Source organism: Daktulosphaira vitifoliae, unplaced genomic scaffold (genome assembly GCF_025091365.1).
Source record: "Daktulosphaira vitifoliae isolate Bord-2020 unplaced genomic scaffold, ASM2509136v1 Scaffold_4, whole genome shotgun sequence".
In the NCBI taxonomy this organism is placed as follows: domain Eukaryota; kingdom Metazoa; phylum Arthropoda; class Insecta; order Hemiptera; family Phylloxeridae; genus Daktulosphaira; species Daktulosphaira vitifoliae.
The window spans coordinates 27031878-27052075 of record NW_026099575.1 but is presented as its reverse complement, the minus strand read 5'-3'; the positions used below and the strand labels follow the sequence as shown (position 1 = coordinate 27052075).

The 20198-nt window shown below is 24.3% G+C and overlaps 2 protein-coding genes across 2 annotated transcripts; one reads left to right on the top strand and one right to left on the bottom strand.

Moving 5' to 3' along the window:
* Positions 1–4447: 4447 nt before the first annotated feature.
* LOC126904070 (bystin) lies at positions 4448–8855 on the bottom strand. Its single transcript, XM_050682720.1, has 8 exons — positions 8602–8855; positions 8475–8547; positions 8304–8419; positions 6980–7121; positions 6684–6833; positions 5448–5674; positions 5142–5350; positions 4448–4750 (listed from the first exon to the last, which is right to left on the bottom strand). Exons 1-8 carry the CDS (start codon positions 8743–8745, stop codon positions 4537–4539), a joined length of 1275 nt encoding a protein of 424 aa, XP_050538677.1. The 5' UTR covers positions 8746–8855; the 3' UTR covers positions 4448–4536.
* A 291-nt stretch (positions 8856–9146) lies between these two features.
* Positions 9147–15028, top strand: LOC126904066 (activin receptor type-2B-like). Its single transcript, XM_050682714.1, has 9 exons — positions 9147–9337; positions 9603–9921; positions 9992–10154; positions 10219–10355; positions 13130–13288; positions 13346–13575; positions 13700–13886; positions 14218–14487; positions 14571–15028. Exons 2-9 carry the CDS (start codon positions 9661–9663, stop codon positions 14787–14789), a joined length of 1626 nt encoding a protein of 541 aa, XP_050538671.1. The 5' UTR covers positions 9147–9337; positions 9603–9660; the 3' UTR covers positions 14790–15028.
* The last annotated feature ends 5170 nt before the right edge of the window (positions 15029–20198 follow it).

Here is a 20198-nt window from a genome sequence, read left to right as displayed (position 1 = left end):
AGTACACACCGTCATCTGGTTTATTATGGTTGCTTTACCTATATACACCCACTACCCATCATTGCCTCTAATAGACACTATTTCGTTTCTGTAACTTCTTTTATGCATAATGTACTATCAATAATTTAGTAAAACATAACATCTTAATACATTTACACATTTTTTAAAGCAAAACTTAAGAGGAAATACTTATTAAATTGATATTTTCTAACAAAAATAGCAAAAATACTCATATTTTTCTCAAAATATTTAAATATTTTATTCACTTTTATTATTTAAAATTAAGTTTAAAAAAAATAAATAGAAATTTTTTTTTATTTTTAATACAGTTTCAATAATATATACTTTACCACTTAAAAACGATACCAGGAAATTTTCCGCCTTGGTTTAATTAAAAATTATATAACTTCTATGTGGTTAGAACTTTTTAGCTTTGATGCGAAGCTGAGAAGGTATTAATTTTACTATAATGTGTTTTTTTTATTATTATTATTATTTTTTTTTTTGTGTCTGTATACGCTCAATTTCAGCTCTCGTTGAACTGATTTTGATGAAAAATATGTCAAAAGATCAAAAATTGTATCTAGTCGAAGACATTACCCTCAAAATTTGAAAACAAATCCCTCGTTCCCCGTAAACGAGGAAATCCCCCAAAAAATTACAAATTATAAAATCGCTATAACTTTTTTAAAAATGATCGAATCAATATAATTTTTTTTTATAGATAGGTATTCACCTATCATTTTATATATTTTTGTGANTTTTTTTTTTATAGATACCTTAGATAATTACCTATCATTTTATATATTTTTGTGAACATTTGACCCTTTAACAGCCCAAAGGATGGGGTTTCAAAATGGTAACTTTTTTACAAAAAATTAACTTTTTCAACTTAACTTTTGAAAATGTTCCGGAAAGACTGACACTTTTATATATACTTTAAATTAAAGCTAATGTAATATACTTTAATTTGAAAAAAAAAAATTTGACCTCTGGACTTATCTTCGTGGTGAAAATGACTATCGTATGTAAAAATATGCTATTTTTGTGAAAAAATTCTTGATATTATATTTTACATTTTTTTTTTATTTTACATTATGATGCTATAACTTTTTAAAAAATGTATGAATCAATTATATTTAAGTTATCTATTACGATAAAAATGCAAAAAAATATTGAACTTTTCTGATAAATTTACAATAAATAAAAAGTAATTATAATACTTTCTGACTGCATATTAATATGTTAACGATACCATTTTTTTAATTCTCATACNATAAAACTTTCTGACTGCATATTGATCTTAACGATACAATTTTTTTAATTGTCATAAAATTTTCTATTTAATGATGTCAATTTCAAACTTGCCAATTGAGTTAAAAGTTATGGTAAAATAAATTATTTTTTTTTATTATAAAAATTTACAAATATCAACTTTAAACGATTAAAAAAATAGGTTAAATATGTCATTTTCCTTATTTTTAACTTATTAATAATCAAATTAATATTAAATATTATATCAAATCAGTATTAATTTAAAACAATTTTTTTTGTTCTTAATTATTTTTTTTTATATGTAAATACTATTTTTTAATAATATTAAAACTTAAAAGTGATAGAAATAGTCTAATTACACATTTAAAAACATCACGAAATGTTGATTTAGAATATTATATTTTTGTGTCTGATGAAAGTTCCTTGTAGTACAGTGTATAAAACTTATAACTTTGTTAACTGTTAAACTTTATCAGAAATTCTTTATCAGAAGTGTTAGAAAAAGCCTAAGTGCACATTTGAAAACATCGCGAAAAGTTTTTTTTTATAAACCGTAGTACGTTTTGTAGTCCAGTGTATAAAACTTATAACTTTGTTAATTGTTATAACTTTATCAAAAATGACCAAATCAGTATATTTTTTTTTATTTAGATGCATGTCTTTATCTATCATTTGGTTTTTTTTATAAATCTAACCCTTTACCTGCCCACAAGAGGGATTCAAAATGATAACTTTTTTTTGTTTAGTTAAATTGAATAATTAAAATTAATTTAGTTCTGGATATTTCAATTGTAGAATCTATTTAAATACCAAAAATTATTTAGAAATGATTACTATGATTTCTATTTAAGTGTTCTATTACGATAAAAATGTAAAAAAATCTAACTTTTCTGATAAATATACAGTTAATAGTAATTATAAAATTTCCTGACTGCATATTAGTCTTAAAAATAGCATAGTTTTAATTTTCATAAAATTTTCTATTTAATGATGTCAATTTCAAACTTGTAATTGAGCTAAAAGTTAGTAACATATTCAATTTTTTTTACTATAAACTTCACAAAACTTGTCAAAAATTTTACATAAACTTTAAAGAACCAAAAAAATAGGTTCAAAATGAAAATTTTAGTATATTAACTTATAGTTCTCAAAGGTTAATTCTAAGTCCACTCGTCAACTTGACAAGCAAACAAAAACAATCTATAAGAAAAATTCAATAATTACTGAAGCCTCGAAATTTAAAATTTATTTGGTTTTACAAATTATTACTGTGATCCCGGTGATCACTGTGAGAAATTAAGAATATTTTTTCGTCACATCTCTTGAGTTTTTATAGCTATAATGACAAAAAATCTTTCTAATAGGTGAAATCTATCTGATATTACTAAAAAATTAAATTCTAATATAATAACGAAAAAAATATGGTTTTTTTACTAAAATAAGCTCTTTTTTTAATTGTTAACCTGGGGCCATATTAAGGCGGAGATTAAAGACGAATGTATCAAAGCTCATAGTCGTTAGGTGTATATTTTGAAATTTAATAGCCTGTTAAGAACTATTTTGTATAAGTGACTTTTTTTTTATAACACTTTTTCATTGAAGCTTGATATTTTTAAAGATGGATGCCCATTTTAAGATATCACGCCAGAGCATGTAGCCCTGTCACATAAAACCTTTAATCATACTTTTTTTTAAAAAATTTTTGTCAAATTTTACATAATATGATTATTATATTAATTAAAGATGTTAAAGTCTTTATTAACAATTATAATAAAAATAAGTATAAATAAAAAAACGTTAGCACAGTGTGAACGTGGTATAGTTGGGACAAGTATAGATGATATCTGACAGTGATTGAAATCATCATCATAAGAAACGCTTCCATGAAAATCTGTAGATAGTGTTTAATTTTAAGAAATTGGTTGATTATTCTAAAAGCAAAATTAACTCCTATTTTTTGTTCTACTTCGACTACCATTTGTACATAGAAGAAAGGTCATCGGGATAATTTTTTTTTTTAACTTTTAGTACATAATGTAAACTTTAATTTAACATATGTTTAAAGGACGAAGTATTTCCCGAAAATTTTCAAAAGATCAGTTGAAAAAGTTCTACTTTTTATAGGCATGTTTTAAGTTTTGAACGCCCCCTGTATAGGGGATATTGCTAGATTGAAAAAAAAAATATGTTGGATGAAAGGGGTATATATAATGTATTTAGAAACAAAAATTTGTATTGATCTATACATTTTTCAAAAAGTTATAATAATGTGAAGTTGAAAATTTAAAATTAAAAATTTTAACACAAAAATAGCATTTTTTAACTTTAGTTTGCACGTAGAAGAAAGTCATCGGGACAAATTTTTTTTTTTGAACTTATAGTAATTATTATAAGCTTTAATTTGACACATGTTTAAAAGACGCAGTATTTCTGGAACATTTTTAAAAGTTTAGTTTTTCTATTTTGAATCCTCTCTTGTGGGTAGGTAAAGGGTCATATTATCATAAAATTTATATCAAATAAAAAGGAAATATCTAAGGTTTCAATTAAAAAAAAAAAAAATGTTTTGATTTGTTCATTTTTCAATAAGTTATAAAAAAAAAAAAAGTGAAAAAAATTCCGAAATTTAACAATTTTAAAAATCGTATTTTGTGGGGAGATTTCCACCATTTACGGGGAACGAGGGAAAATTTTCAAATTTTGAGGGTAATATCTTCAACTAAATACGATTTGTGATCTTTTAACGTATAATTGAGAAAAATAGGTCCAGTGTGAGCTGAGAAAGACACAAAAATAAAAACATTATGGTCAAATTAATACCATCTCAGATTTGCATCGAAGATAAAACAATCTTTTCAGATTGAAATTTTTAATCCTTTATAAATTATGTAAATCGAAGTTGGCAAAAGAACACATTTCAGTGATTTCATTGAAAAGCTAAAAAAAATTAAAATAATAAAATTTATTTAACTATTTCTTTTCTCTTAATGCATCTGTAGTTACAAATATTAGATTACAAACATAAAGATTTATACCTTTAGTAAAATACAGAGCTACTATTTCAAACTGTAAATTTAAAGCTTATTTACACAAATTCTGTTTGGAAGTACATGGACCTTATATACAACAGTCTACTTGGTTGAAGTATATGAGATAAAAAACAATACAAAAATACTTAAAAAATTTTATTTTATTATAGTCAACATAATAGTTAAAACATTAATTATCATATTTAAAACTTATCACTTAAACGACATTTCTTTACATCATAGGTTCAGACATTTCTATATCTCTACATGTAGAATTTTCATACTCACGACGAATTTCTGGAGTAATTGTTGAATGAGATTTAGATCTTAACAACTTTAATAGAGCTTTTTTCTGTTCAGAGCTAATATCAGTTTTATAACGTTGAGCAAAAGTCAATAATGATTGATGCCATAAAACAGGTAATTCCCTAGGGTCATTTTCAAACCTAAAAAATATTAAATATTTCAAAATATAGAAAAACTAATACCATTACACTTCTATTAGTAAAAGTAATTGAATTAATTTATTTTAAAAGAACAACTTGAAATAATAAGCTACGTAAATCCAATATAAAAATAGAAGTTATATAGAATGTAAAATATTAAGCCTCCAAAAATGTTTATTAAAAACAAATTCTGTAGTAACAAAGGGAGTATATAATGATAAATTAAAATAAAATATTTTTAGATTGAATTTTAAATTATTTTTTTCAACATTGTTTATTTAGGTAAATAAATTACTCCAGAAAATTGTGTATACTAAAAATGAAATTTATCCATTTGAAAAAGTTCAAGGAACTTAATTTTATTATTTAAATATGAACTATTAGTAATTACCTTAAAAAATGGAATACAACAGCATCAATAACTCTATATGGTAGTGCATATTTTTTATCAAAAAATATTCTTAAAAAAATAGATGTTGCTCCATTATAATCCATTTCAGCCAACTTGAGAATAGCAGCTGCTGAATGTAGCATTGGGATAGAATTTTTAGCAATAACTGAACCAATAATAATAGCTTCTCGAAGCGTACATGTACCACTCTAAAAATAAAGATATATTAACTATACTTATATATGAAATCTTAACTAATACTGTAAACATATACATTAAAAGTAAAAATTAGTTTGTATAATTTACCTCACATAAAGGAATAAGAATTCCTTTCATAAATGCTCCTGGTTTAAATAGAGCTTTTTTTAAAGCTTCATACAAATGAAAATTTAATTTTTTATATTCTTCTATGTCATCTCTAATTCTAGGAAGGAGAACAAGATTATAAAATCTTTGAGCCATGTTTTCTTTAAGATTAGATGCAAAAATGCGAACTCCTTGATACATGGCAGCAGCACTCCAAGATGTAGGTTCTGTTAAATAAAATATCATAGAATATAGAAAAACCGTAAAATTTGTTTTACAAAAACTACTTCTTTTTAAACATGAAATTTATTTTAATTACATATTAACATGTTTGAGTTTAAAACTTAAAATTTTAATAACTAAATTATAATAAAAAAAACTTAGTAAAATATTAAAACAGGCATTTTACTACTCCATCAAAATTTTTCAAAAATCTTTTTTTTTTATTACTTTTTCAAGTGTTTCAAAAATTATTTGGAAATTATGGGTCTAATATTACAGATTTTTTTAAGTTAATATGTTAGCGAGCTAAAAATACTTTAAAAATTAGTTTTTTTTGTTATTGTTTTTTTTTATAATAATATGAAATCACAATGACGTAATATTCCTCATCCAAAATATTATCTCAAAAACTCAATTAATTTTTTAAATTATTTAATTAATATTTAAATTAATTAAATTTCAATTTCAATTTCATTAGTGTAATGTTGAAATTCAATGGTGCAATATTAAAATGCATTAATAAAATACTGAAATATATAATGTATAATTATAATAATAAATACATTGATGAGATATTTTAATACTAAATTTAAAGTGACAAGACCCTACAATAAGAAACACTTGTGATAATATAATATTAAGAAAAAAAAAGACCACAATATAGTGGATATCTAATTCAAACATCCATACTAATTCATTACTTCAAAAAATAAAAAAGTGCAACAGCTATTACTTATATATTACTGGGGATACATAGGTACGCATTATCAACTGTGCAATAGTTTGAAATGTGTGGCATACAGTAAAACTATTTATTTAAGTAACTATACTTTCTTTTATTTAGAAACAAATTTAATAATTGGTGACTACATCACCAAAACTCTTACATGTAAATTAAAAAAAAATTATCAAAAAAAATTTTTTTTGAAAAATCTTGATAGACTGGTAAAATGTATTTATGCTAAAATGTGTAATACTATAATTTAATAAAATATTAGATTAATTAATGTTCACCTGTGATATATAAAATTTGTTCCCAATTTCGTAATTTTGGTATTAGTTTAAAAGCTTTAGGAAGTTTTCCACTTCTATAAGTACTTAAAACTTGTTTTACACCCTTATACATTTGTAATACTCTTGGCTCTACATCTTGTAATTGCATACCTATAGATCACATATAAAATTTATTTAATAAACTTTTTTTTTGAAAACATTGACAAACATATAGGTTTATTGATTATAATAAATTAATAAATTATATTAATGTATAATAAATGAATACACAATTTATAATCAATGATATAACTTACTTTCAGCATCAGTGAACTGTGATTGTATTTCAGTTTGTTTTTCAGTAATTTTTTCCATTATCATATCAGCTAATGTTAGTCTAGCTTCAGGTTTTTTAGACATAAACATTTCCAATGCTTTTTCATCTTCTTCATTGATTTCCTAAAAAATAAAAATGAAAAAAATAAAAAATGTTATTTAATTTCTATTTCTGCATGCTTCCTATTTAAAATAACAATAATATCTGCAATTTTTAGCAATATATGTTGCCTGTTAACATGTAATTATCAGCTAAGTTATAGTAAAATACTATGAGTTATATATTCATATCTGTGTCTAAAATAAAATTAAAATGTTCATTAACATATAAAATAAAAACAAAACCCAGCATAGGGGGGTCGCGGCACAGTGGAGCCATGGTATAGTTGGATTAAGTATAATGATATCTGACAGTGATTAAAATCACTATTAAAAATAAACGCTTCGATGCAAATCTTTAGATAGTGTTTAATTTAAAAAAAATTGGTGTATTATTCCAAAGGCTACATGATCTGCTAGTTCCTTATTAATATCTTGATTAAGATAAAGTATGTTGAATGAAAAAGGAATTATTAAAAAATATTATTTCTCATAAAAAAATTGTGTTGATCCATACACTTTTCAATAAGTTAAAGCATTATAAAGTTAAAAATATAAAAAATAAAATCGAGAATTTTCACACGAAAATAGCATTTGGTAGCCATTTTCGCCGTGAAGACAAGTCCAGAGGTCAAATTTTTTTTTTTCATAATAAAGTACATTACATTAACTTTAATTTAAGATATATATAAAAGTGTCAGACCTTCCAAAACATTTTCAAAAGTAAATTTTTTGTAAAAAAGTTGTCATTTTAAATCCCCCCCTGTGTGCAGATAAAGGGTCAAGTTTACAAAACAAATATACCAAATGATAGATAAAGACATCAAGCATCTATAAAAAAAAAAAAATTATATTGATATGTTCATTTTTGAAAAAGTTACGGCAGTTTTTAATAAAAAAATTTCGAAAATTAGCGATTTTTAAATTTGTAATTTTTTTGGAGGTTTCCTTCATTTACGGGGAATGAGGGAAATTTTTTGAATTTTTAAGGGTAATGTCTTCGACTAGATACGATTTGTGATCTTTTGACGTATCGTTGAAAGAAATCCGTTCGGTGAGAGCTGAGAAAAAGTGGTAACAGACACAAAAAAAAAAAACACATCATAGTATAACCAATACCTTCTCAGCTTCGCATCAAAGCTAAAATGTAGTTGAGATAATTACCAGCAAAAAATCATCAATATTTATTTTAAAATATCATATTACCAATTGTTCATAAAAATCTCCTTCATCTTCGCCAAACATTGTTTTTTCATCATTATCTTCTTCTTCTGAATCAGTTCCTGAGCCCAGGGAAGTAAGAAGATTTTTACTGCTACCATCTAAAATTTAATTTGATTAATAATTTAAGTTTAAACTATTTATCAATATATTTACCACTCTCAGTTACTTCTTGTTTTTGTTGTCGAATTTGATCTAGAATACGTTTTGATAACTGAGAATTGACTAACTAAAAAAAAAATAAGTTAATAAGTATGATTGCTTTTGCAAACGTTATATTTACTTCTTCGTTTTCCTCTTGACGTATTCTTATTTTGGGTTCTTTATTTTTTTTCGAAACAACGCGATCGTTAACTATTTGATCAGCTAAATTAGTATACGGTTTCTCCATTCCACCTTTCACGTTCTTCTTTTTAGCTTTCCCCATAATTATAATATGAACAAGATACAAAAATTTCAATTTAATAACACAAAAACTCAATCAAAATAATTATCTAAAGAATCCTTAACATGAGTCACATGCTTTGATTGATTATCATTTAGTTTTCTTATCAAAAATACACACATAAATAAGCAGGTTTATAACTTCTAAGTTAGCTAATCAAAATTATTAAGAAATTGATCATTTAAATATTTTTCTTTTTTTAATTACATAAAGTATCTAATAAACTATAAATAATTAAAAAGTTTAAGTATTTAAAAGACTTATAAATTAATTTTTTTGTCTTAAATTATGAGATTATACATGGTGTAAAATTTATTAAGTTCTTTTATATGGTGACACTGATCCTGTGTGCACTATTTACTAAGCCTTAATATTTTTCTCAGGGGTCGTCCATATTGTTTTTGTTGTTAAAAATCTTTACAATATAGACTTGTTTAAATTTGGATTAATAAAAAATTATCAATTTTTTCAAGTGTCATACAATTGGGGTTATAATAAAAATTGAAATAATGTCACAATTATTGATTATACCTAATTTTGTCGGCCAACGAAATCTATGAAATTTTGTTCTAAGGTAAGTTTAAAATGATTAACCCTTATAGTTATATAGGTATTTTCTTTGAAAATTTTACTATTTTTATCTCTTTAGAAATAAAAATATTTGTACTAATATTTATGTAGTATTTTTGAGAAAAATTGATTTATTAATTTAATCATGTTATATAAATTTATTAATGATATTATTTAATATTATATTTTTGTATAATAATACTATTATTATGATGAACTTTGTGCAATATTATATTTTATCTTATGTTGTACAATTATTTATGTTTTAGAAAATGCATAATAGACATTCAATGTACTAAGTATTCTGCTTAAAATAAGTATCCAAAGATGGATTTTAGATTATGGATGTGGTGTTTATGTTGCACTCTAGTTTTAGTTACTTTATGTAATAGTGCAAGTCGGCATGTCCCAGTTCCTATCACAAAATGTGAATTTTACAATCGAACATTGTGTGGCTCATCACATGGATTGAATGGCTGTGGAAATGTTACACAAGAATGCACACCTGCTGAAAATGACAAACCATCTTCTTGTTTTGCAGTATGGACTAATAATACCAAGACAAATGAACTAACTATTGAACTAAAGGTTATCATTTAACTAATTCATTAAAATTTAATTTTTACTGAATTTCTTTTATTAACTGAATTTAATGTAGGGTTGTTTTTTGAATAATGTTGAGTGTCATGGTCAGAAACAATGCAAAGCCAAAAAAGAAGAAATTAAACCAAATGGATACATGTTTTGTTGTTGTGAAGGTGATTTATGTAATAGAGAACTTTTGTGGGAGCCTGTACCTACGATTCCTAAAATTGAACCTTGTAAGTCTAGAAAAATTGTATTATCTCAATTATAATTAATTTTTAACTAATTTAAAAAAAATAGCTGCTAAACCAATCCATGATGATGATGAATTAATTAACACTGTAGTATTTTCTACAATACCCTTAGTAGCAGTAGCAAGTATGTTTTTATTTGTATATTGGGTATATAAACGAAGAAAAATACCACAGTTCTCACATGTAAGTAATTCATTTATTTGCTTGAAGAAATTGTTTTTTTTTTATAAATATTTTATTTATAATTTATCCTGCAACATCAACTTTATTTTCTTATATTATATAAGTAACCCTTTGGTTTCAATTCTCAGTTAAAACCGACTAGCTTTTTTTCTTCCTTCTACCTCTTGCAGGTAAACAACCATAAGTCAAAAAAAAAAAAAAAGGCTTACTACTTTGATACTAAAACCCTTATATTATAAGGTTTTTAATATGTACATGCACACATCACTAGGTCTGCTCAAAATATATACTAATTGTTTTTCATGTCTGGTAGATATTATTAATCTATGTATCTATTATTAATCTATGTATTTTGAGGAAAAAAATATGTTGATACAACCAAATAATTATATTGATTAATCATATCCATTGAATATACCGATACAATTTTAATATCAATCTCAACTATAGTAACTAATGGCATATTTAGAAATTTATGAAAAAAAATTTACATAAAAATTAAAAAAAGGAACAAAAAAAATACCACATACATACTTAAATCACTTAATAAGAAACTATTTTTTCCAACTAAGCAATATTTAAAATTTTGAAAAAAATATCAATTTAACTTAAATGTGAAACTGAGAAGATATTGGTTTACTGTGATGTTTTTTTTTTTGTATTTGTCTATAAAAGTTATCGGCTCTCTTGGGCCAATTTTAAAGATCTAAAAGAGATATCAAAAAAATCTAAATTTGATCTAGTTCAAAATATCTCCTTCAAAAGTTGTTAAAACTGTCTCATTTTAGAAATTTAGACAAATATCTCAAAATTCAGCAGCCGTCAGAAATTGCAAAATCACAATTTGTTTCTGCATTTTAAAATTGCAAAAATTTTAAAAATTTAAGTTTTTTTTTTTTTGATATACTANTGTTTTATTTAAGTTTTTTTTTTTTTTTGATATACTATTTATAAATATCTGATGAATAACCTAAATATAGGAAGAGTAAAAGAATTTGCTAGTTATAGTAAGTTAGTTGATAGTACAAGTTTAATATCCATACATGACAAAAGTTGTTTTAATATAAATTTTTAGAATGTTCTGAGACATCTATGTTCTTAAAACCTAAATTAAATTAAAGCTTTTTAAAAGTACTTTATGATAAAAAATATATATTGACAATTTAAATTTAATATTTGAGTGAAACTTTAAAACAGAAATTGTAAAATTACAAATATACAGAATGATTTTTTTATCATAACCCACTTAATTGCTTACAAAATAAAAATAATTTAAACATTTTTTTTTTTTGGTTATCTTTAGTTACACATTATTCTTGAATTATTAACTTCATCCCTCATGCTTTGTAAGGGTGTCAACTTTGTTTATTCAAATGGAAATACATACTTTGAATTTAATAATATGTTTGAGTTTTTAATTTAATAGTAAATGGCATTTAAACTTTTAATATAACTTTATTCATATATTAGATATAAAATTTTAAAGTTCCAAATTTTTCAGTACATGTATAATACATGAGGGACTACAAATACAGGTAGATAATTGGCGTTTTATGATGTCTTTATTCACAGATATGCAGCATTTATTATCAATGGTAGTAAGGAACATTCTTGTGAGTTTATAAATACACTAACTAGCAATACAAAAATCATACCTATTGATAGTTATATTTGACAATAAATACTCCACAACTTTAATAGCAACGTCATAAAAAACCAATTAGCTACCTGTATTTTTGAACCTTTTTGTATTATACATATATATTAATTCAATAATTTGAAACTAAAGTTTTATATCTAATAAATGAATAAAGTTCTATTAAAAAGTGCCATATACTAGTAGATTAAAAACTTAAACATTTTATTAAATTCAAAATATAGATAAATTATTGTTAAATTTTTACGTTTTAAGGTAATGATATTAACTACAATTAGATATCAACTATTTTCGTCCTAAATGTGCTGGGTGTTTTTATCTCTTTGAATCTTTTTTTAATATTTAAAAATGGGCATATAATTATTTAAATAAAAACTATCAGATATTTTTCTACAAATTGAATACTTTGAAATGATTAAAGTCATCATATTCATTAGTAATATTTTATGTTTCTGAGACAACCCTATAAGACGTTTAATTTAATATAATATTTGTTTAATTAACATGTTATTGATAACCAAAAAAAATTACATTTTTCTCAAATAATATTATTTATTAACTCATCCTACATTATTACACACCTTGATAAAATATTAAAATCACTCGATCAATTGAAGGGCACGTGTCTCTATGCTACCTTCTAAATATGTCACTAATGTATATATAGTTGATTTATTGCTATATTTTAGTGTACATATCATTGTTTTAAAAAGACTATCAATCTATTTGATTATTTTAATGTTATCAAACGTTTACAAAAAACTATCACACAGGCCTATGCATTACAATTTTAGTTTAGATATCTTAAAACATTTAATTTTACATTGTACACAAAAGTTAAAAATTATTGTATTTAATAATACAATTATTAGTATTATAGAATAGAGCCGTGTTAAATAAAAAAAACCACTACTTTAATGAAAATTATATTATTAACTTAGGTAACATAATTAATATTTTACTATTTTTCTTTTAAACTTCTCTCTTATTGGAATTTATTTTATAGTGGGTGAGTTTTCAATTAATAGTTTTATAACTAATTATTTGAATAATAATATATTATTTTTATCCATCAATTTTTAAATTATTTTTTTTTTTTTTTTTTTTTTTTTTGTAGGTTCCATCTTCTGATAGTTCACAATTGGGTAACTGTTCTCCAGTACTCGGGAACCGTCCTATCCAATTAGTTGAAGTTAAAGCACGTGGTCGCTATGGAGCAGTATGGAAGGCACTTCACAAAAAAGATGCAGTCGCAGTCAAAATATTCCCTCTACAGGTAAAATAAATAAGTTCTATTTAATATTAAAATTAGACTCATTCATTTAATATGTAGGACAAAAATTCATGGTTAGTAGAGCAAGATATTTATCAATTGCCTCATATGCAACATGACAATATATTATCTTTCATTGGAGCTGAAAAACATGCTAGTGCTATTGAAGGAGCTAAAAATGAATATTGGCTCATTACAGCTTATCATGATTATGGATCACTTTGTGATTATTTGAAATCTAATGTATTAACGTGGGATCAACTTTGCCATATTGCTCAATCTATGGCTAGGTATTTATATTAATAAATAAATTATAAAATTATAATGTCCTAATTACATATGCCTTATATTTAAGTGATATTTAACTTAAGAGTAATGTCTAATATAATTAAAATATTTAATTAATTTTTGTAGAGGTTTAATGCACTTACATGAAGAGATACCTTCAGAGCGTATTGATCAATATAAACCTGCTATTGCTCATAGAGACTTCAAAAGTAATAATGTTCTACTTAAACATGATTTAACAGCATGCATTGCAGATTTTGGTCTTGCTTTGGTGTTCCAACCTGGAAAATCATGTGGGGACACACATGGCCAAGTAAGTATTTTATTTTGTTTAACTGATAATAACAATGACCTATCATTAAATTCCGTATTTGTATATTTTAATTAAGCCATTTTAAAAGATCCCAAATTTGTTGTTGGCATACACAATAGTGTAGAAATATTTTTTGTTTTATGGGAAAATAAACTACCCTAATCCCACAATTATTTAACCCTAGTTATAACATATTATAAAGTTTTCAATCCTATTAGTCAAAATTTATACTGGCTGCTAATGTGTTTGGAATAATTTAACAAAATTTATATATAACCGAACTCTACCTAATATAATGTTAAATTTTTTTTTTACTTTTACGCAATAATAGGTTGGTACTAGAAGATATATGGCACCCGAAGTATTAGAGGGAGCTATCAACTTTTCAAGAGATGCATTTTTAAGAATAGATATGTATGCGTGTGGATTAGTACTTTGGGAATTAGCTACAAGATGCACAGCTCAACAAGGAACAATTCCTGACTATCGTCTACCTTTTGAAGAAGAAGTTGGTCAACATCCTTCTTTAGAAGATATGCAAGAATGTGTAGTACACAAAAAACTAAGACCTGCATTCAAAGATAATTGGAAATCTCATCCAGTAAGAAATCAAGTTTTTATTTTTTATATAAAAACTTTTCAAATAATTAAGCTAATTTCAATTACAATCTTTACAATTTTTAGGGATTAATTGCTCTATGTGATACTATGGAAGAATGTTGGGATCATGATGCAGAAGCAAGATTATCAGCTTCTTGTGTAATGGAACGTATCACATGGCAATGTCGTCGTTATAATAGCACAACTACATCGTCTTTTGGCCCAACAACACCTTCATCTAATATAATTAATTTATCTTCAACTAAAATAATAGTACAAAAAAATAACCCTAACTGGGACTAAGTTAAAAGAGCTGAGAACAATTTTCACTCTGTTAGATCTGCAACCGACTATTGTACCAATATTCTAGTTATATTGTTAAATTAATTCAATACACTGATTGTTTTAGCTGTGTTTGATGTACCAAATCTTAAGGTATATTTTTGCGCCATTATTTTTATTTCTAAATAGGATTTTTCTAAGATTTCAAGTTAAGAAATGATATATTTAATTCTTTTTTACTAAGTTGTTAGAAGTGATAATTCATATAAACGATGAATTCACAACAGAAGATATTTTACCTATATGCATTTATTTGCATAAATAAAATTTTTAGGAACATGTATAATATTTTTCCTGGCATTTACTTTTATTTATTAAGTATTACAATAAATTTTATTTATATATAACAGAATAGACTTAAATGGGCTTTTATCCCAAGTGCTTTCTTTACTTCAACTAATTTGAATTTAAAAAAATAATAAAATGTATAATAGTTTTATTTTAACCGTATTTCAAAAATGTATGTACTACTTTAATTTATTATTATCTTATTAATTAACTTGTGTTACCAAACACACTGTTTCATTTCTTAATTTCGACATTAATTTTTCTACCTCAAATCATCCATCCCTATAAAATGTTATGCATTAAATAAAAAATTGTGCCAATATTATTTTAAGTTTTGAATAACATTAAAGTATGTGCTAGTTGTTAATTTATGAATTTTGCTTTATTATTTTTGATACTATACAAACAAATTATTCAACAATAATGGATGTACCTTAATTTTATTTTAGAACTGCCTGAATATTTTATGTACTGTATATTTTTATTGTACATATTTTTTCTTTTAACCCAATTTGATTTTAAAATAACTGTTAAATTTACTAAATAGAAATTATTTAAAAATATAATCTTTATTGTAAAGACTTTGCAATAGAATAATTTATATTTTTGGTATAAATATTTGTGTGCCAGCATGTATCCAATAACCTTTATTTAAATTTTATTAATTTTATAAGAGAAGTTCCTTTTATGTGAAATTTTAATTTTCGATTCCCTCTCCATATTTTGTTCCTTATAAAAAATCTTGCAAGTTAGTACAATTATAAGCGAACGTCAAGACTGCTGCTTTATAAAAAACAATAGTTATTATCATAAAGAGTCTAATACAAATCAAAACAAATTGCTTCATTTACTTTACAGTTATTATAAATATATATTAATAAAGACTAAACTTATTTTGTAGCCGTTGTTAAGAAATAATTTTTATATATAAATTTATTTTGTTAACTTATATTCATACAAACTTGAATGTATATAGAAAGTTACAGTATACTTATATGTATGTAAAAAGTGTGATATTTTCAATATAATTTTTTGCATTATTAATAATATTAAAATTACTATATTATATATATATATATATTTTTTTTTTTTTGCATTACGTTTTTATTACTATGTTTATTCATATATTAAGTAAATTATTAGGGTTAACTTGTGCTATGTGTATTAAATTTACTTTTTATATTTATTGTTGTCTGAAAGATATTGAATTGATTAAATAAATGTTTGAATTAGCACAAACTTAATGAATAATTGATAAATTGTAATATTAATAAATAATAAGAAATTATAGATTATTTCAATATTAGTCAATAATTATTTTCTCATATAATACAGGGTTTGTTTTATTTTATTTTAAATATTATGTAATTTGCACTAATTTCAATAGTATTTTCTTAAAGATGTGTAATTTGTAATAGTTATTTTCCAACTTTTGGGTTATCAAGTAATTTCATCAATAATTCAAATTGATCAAATTTTTTAATTTAATCTTTATTATAATTTTTTGCTTAATGATAAATATTAACTAAAATTTGTCATTTAGTTGGTAAGTAAATTGTAATGTAAAAAATAGTATAAGTATATGATAACTTATATCCTTACATATTTGTATACAATAAAATTGTAAATAATTGATTTTCAATGTGTATTATTAATGAACAGTACTATTAATTTAACTATCCTATCGATTTATTTTCTTATGCGTCAAAATCTGTATCTGTGTCAGTGTCTGATAAGGAAGATGTATTGTTTATTTCATAATCTGACATTTGCTTCACTATAATAAATTAAATTGATAGTTCGACATAATAGTTCATTCAGGATTGATAAAACTCACTTAAATCTAGTTTCCTTAATAACAATCCATGAAATTTTTTAACTGTTTCGTTTTGTTCATAGTTCAAAACTGTTATTGATTAAAAAAAAAAAACTAGGTTATAAATTTCAATAGATTATTAAACAATATTACTAATATTTAATTTGTTAAATATGAATATTTACTTGCATTACAGTAGTTTAGAGCTGTACAATAGTTTTTGGCTACTAGTGCCGAGTGCATCTAAACAATAAATGATTAATTTATAATTCTTGATATGTACATATTATATTAAAATAAAAAAAAAGTACTTTAATAAATAAATCCACTGGTGCTTTGTCAGAATCCATCATACTTTCACCGCATTCGATTTTTTTCTGTTTATGAAACATTTTCAAACGTAATTAATTAATTGTTTGCAAACGTTTCTATGACAACTGAAATATATATTTTCTTGTAACCCTCTATTTAATTAGTTTTTTTATAATAAACATCATATGAAGGGCTTTCATCAAATTTTTTTATTTATTTTAATTTTTTACAATATAAAGTATCTAATCATTGTAGCCTACTCTACCTAGAAATCGCCGGAATCCCTTGGACGAACCCTTCATTAGTGAAAATCTAACGGAGGAAGTAACGTTGTGTTGTGATTTAGCCCTAGATTAAGTTATTCAGGCTAAATCAAAACACAGAAAACAAGGAGAAAATAAAGAAGGCGACATGGGTAATTTCTGCATTAAGTGTCACAGAAGAAAAACAAATTGAAACCAGAAGTATATTGAATGATATACAGCGTTTATTAAGACCACTTAATTTCTAAAATAATATTTATAATTTTTATTTTATTCATTACATCTTTTTCTCGGTTGAAACTTCCCACCTGTCCTATCGCGTCCTCGATTATTGTCACTGAACTCCTCATTTCACCTACCTGGTGTTCTTCTTTGTCAAACTCGTACTCTATCTTACTCCTACTTATTCTTAAACCCTTTTTTTCAAGAGCTGATCTCCACACCTCTAGCCTTTGATTAATTTCCTCCCTGTTTTCTCCAATTAACACTATATCGTCAACGAACAACATGCACCACGGCACTTCTCCTTGTATTTCTCTATTAATTTCATTCATCACTATAAAAAATAAGTAAGGGCCTAAAGCAGAACCTTAGTGCACTCCTACTTTTACCCTAAAACCTTCTATTACTGCTCATACGCTTTTTACCCTGGTACCAATGCCATTATACATATCCTCTATTATATTAATGTATCTTTTCGGGACTCCTTTTCTCATTAATACCTACTTTAAAACCTCTCTCGGTATTCTATCATACGCTTTCTCCAAAACTATAAATACCATACACAGCTTTTTCTTCTTTTCCCTAAACTTTTCTATTAGTTGCTTCACACAAAATAATGGCTCCATAATTGACTTACCAGATATAAATCCAAACTGGTTTTTAAATACTGATGTCTCATTTCTTATTCTCTTATCTATTACCTCCTCCCAAATTTTCATACTATGACTCATAAGCTTTATGCCTCTATAATTTCCACACTCCTTTACCTTTAAATATCGGCACCACTACACTATTCTTCCATTCATTTAGGACTTTCCTTTCTAATAATATTTTATTTAAAAGATCCTTATAACCACCTTATGCCAACACCGCCTAATATTGATCGATTGATTGATCAATCAAATAGTATTTTTTATAATAATCCCTTATACCTTAGAAGACATACAACTTTATTTATTTAGATGCCAGCATACGTGAATAACTAGCTTATTTAATACATAATGGAAGCTATTAATATGTTAAATTGAAGGCTGAGATGAGACATGGGTGTTATTTTTATCACTATTTCTCGGTAGCACTCTTCCTCCCGTTTAGGTAAAAAAGTTTCAATAATTTTTAAATACTGAAAAGTTGTTATCAACTAGTTACTCTCTTAGATTAGATCAATATCTATTAAATAAGCTAGTAATTATGTACGCTGCCACCTGAAAAAACAAAGTTGACACTCTTCTAAGGTATAAGGGATGATTATAATAAATACTTTTTGATTGATCAATCGAGAAAAACTTTGAATTAAAAGAAACCAATAACAAATTATTTTTATTATTCGATTATTTAAGTGGTTTATGATAAGTGAAACGCCTTGTATAGTATAAAAACATATCGTTAATTTATTATCGTTTAAATAAAAAATGTTTTATCTTTATTTTGATGAATTTATAAACAATATTATTAATTTTATTTTTACATAAAAAAGTATCACGAAAAATATCTGATAATTGTCATCGAAATTGAAGACCCATCTCCCATAATAATATATATCTACTCTAAATAAATAGCATGAAATATTATTGAGTGAAAGATAAATGAGTAGATTTCTAAATCTAGATTTAGACTTTCTAAATTTTGTTGAAGTAATCATATGGCTATAATAATCATGAACCAAACAAATTATTTAAAAAATAATTTACGGTCATGTGATGTGGCACACTTCAACATATTAAAATATTTAAATTATAATAGTTGATGCTCATCTCATTTTATTTTATGTTTTGAACATTTTTGTATATTTTTTTTGTGTATAAAATTTACCATAAGGTATCATAAGTATAAGTTAACAATCTTTAAATTTTTAAATAATATGTTAAAAAATAAAAACAATTACTTTTAATTTACTTCTATGGCAATAACTTGATATTTAACCTCTTCTTTTTGTTAATTTATTTTTATTAAACTTAAGGAAGTTAGACAATGTTTGGGAGAATTTAACTCAATATATCTCCTGCTAAATTTTGATCCCTTGATCACGTGTCACTTAAAGACAAATTAAGATTTGTAAAAAATACTAAAAGAATACTTAATGACCCTACTTCCGAGTTAAAAATTTTAATTTACAATAAAATTGAGTGGTCTCTTATACACAATTATTCCCAATTTTAATCATTATTTTAGTATAATTACATCATTTAAAATATCTCAAGGTAGATTAATCTTAATTTATTTATAAGTGTCGTGCAAAAAAATTCACATAAATATTGAAAATAGAAAAAGAATACATTCGACTAAACTTTAAAACTAAACTTAACTTTCATGTTAGCGTAATAAGATCGTTAATATATTTTTATTAGTCTAGATATCAATTTATGGCCTTGGTGTTTCCGATTGCAAAACTATGATAGCTGAACAAGTACCAGGAGAACATAAAACGACATAATTCAAGATCTGAGTTCGAGTTCATAATCATAATTA

Coding starts and splice junctions, on each gene's coding strand:
- LOC126904070 (XM_050682720.1), bottom strand. CDS start 8,745: ATGGGGAAAGCTAAAAAGAAGAACGTGAAAGGTGGAATGGAGAAACCG. Junction 7,122..8,303: donor GAGATTTTTATGAACAATTG/GTAATATGATAT, acceptor TTTATTTTTTAG/GAAATCAATGAAGAAGATGA. Junction 4,751..5,141: donor GTTGTATTCCATTTTTTAAG/GTAATTACTAAT, acceptor AATATTTTTTAG/GTTTGAAAATGACCCTAGGG.
- LOC126904066 (XM_050682714.1), top strand. CDS start 9,661: ATGGATTTTAGATTATGGATGTGGTGTTTATGTTGCACTCTAGTTTTA. Junction 9,922..9,991: donor AACTAACTATTGAACTAAAG/GTTATCATTTAA, acceptor AATTTAATGTAG/GGTTGTTTTTTGAATAATGT. Junction 10,155..10,218: donor GATTCCTAAAATTGAACCTT/GTAAGTCTAGAA, acceptor TAAAAAAAATAG/CTGCTAAACCAATCCATGAT.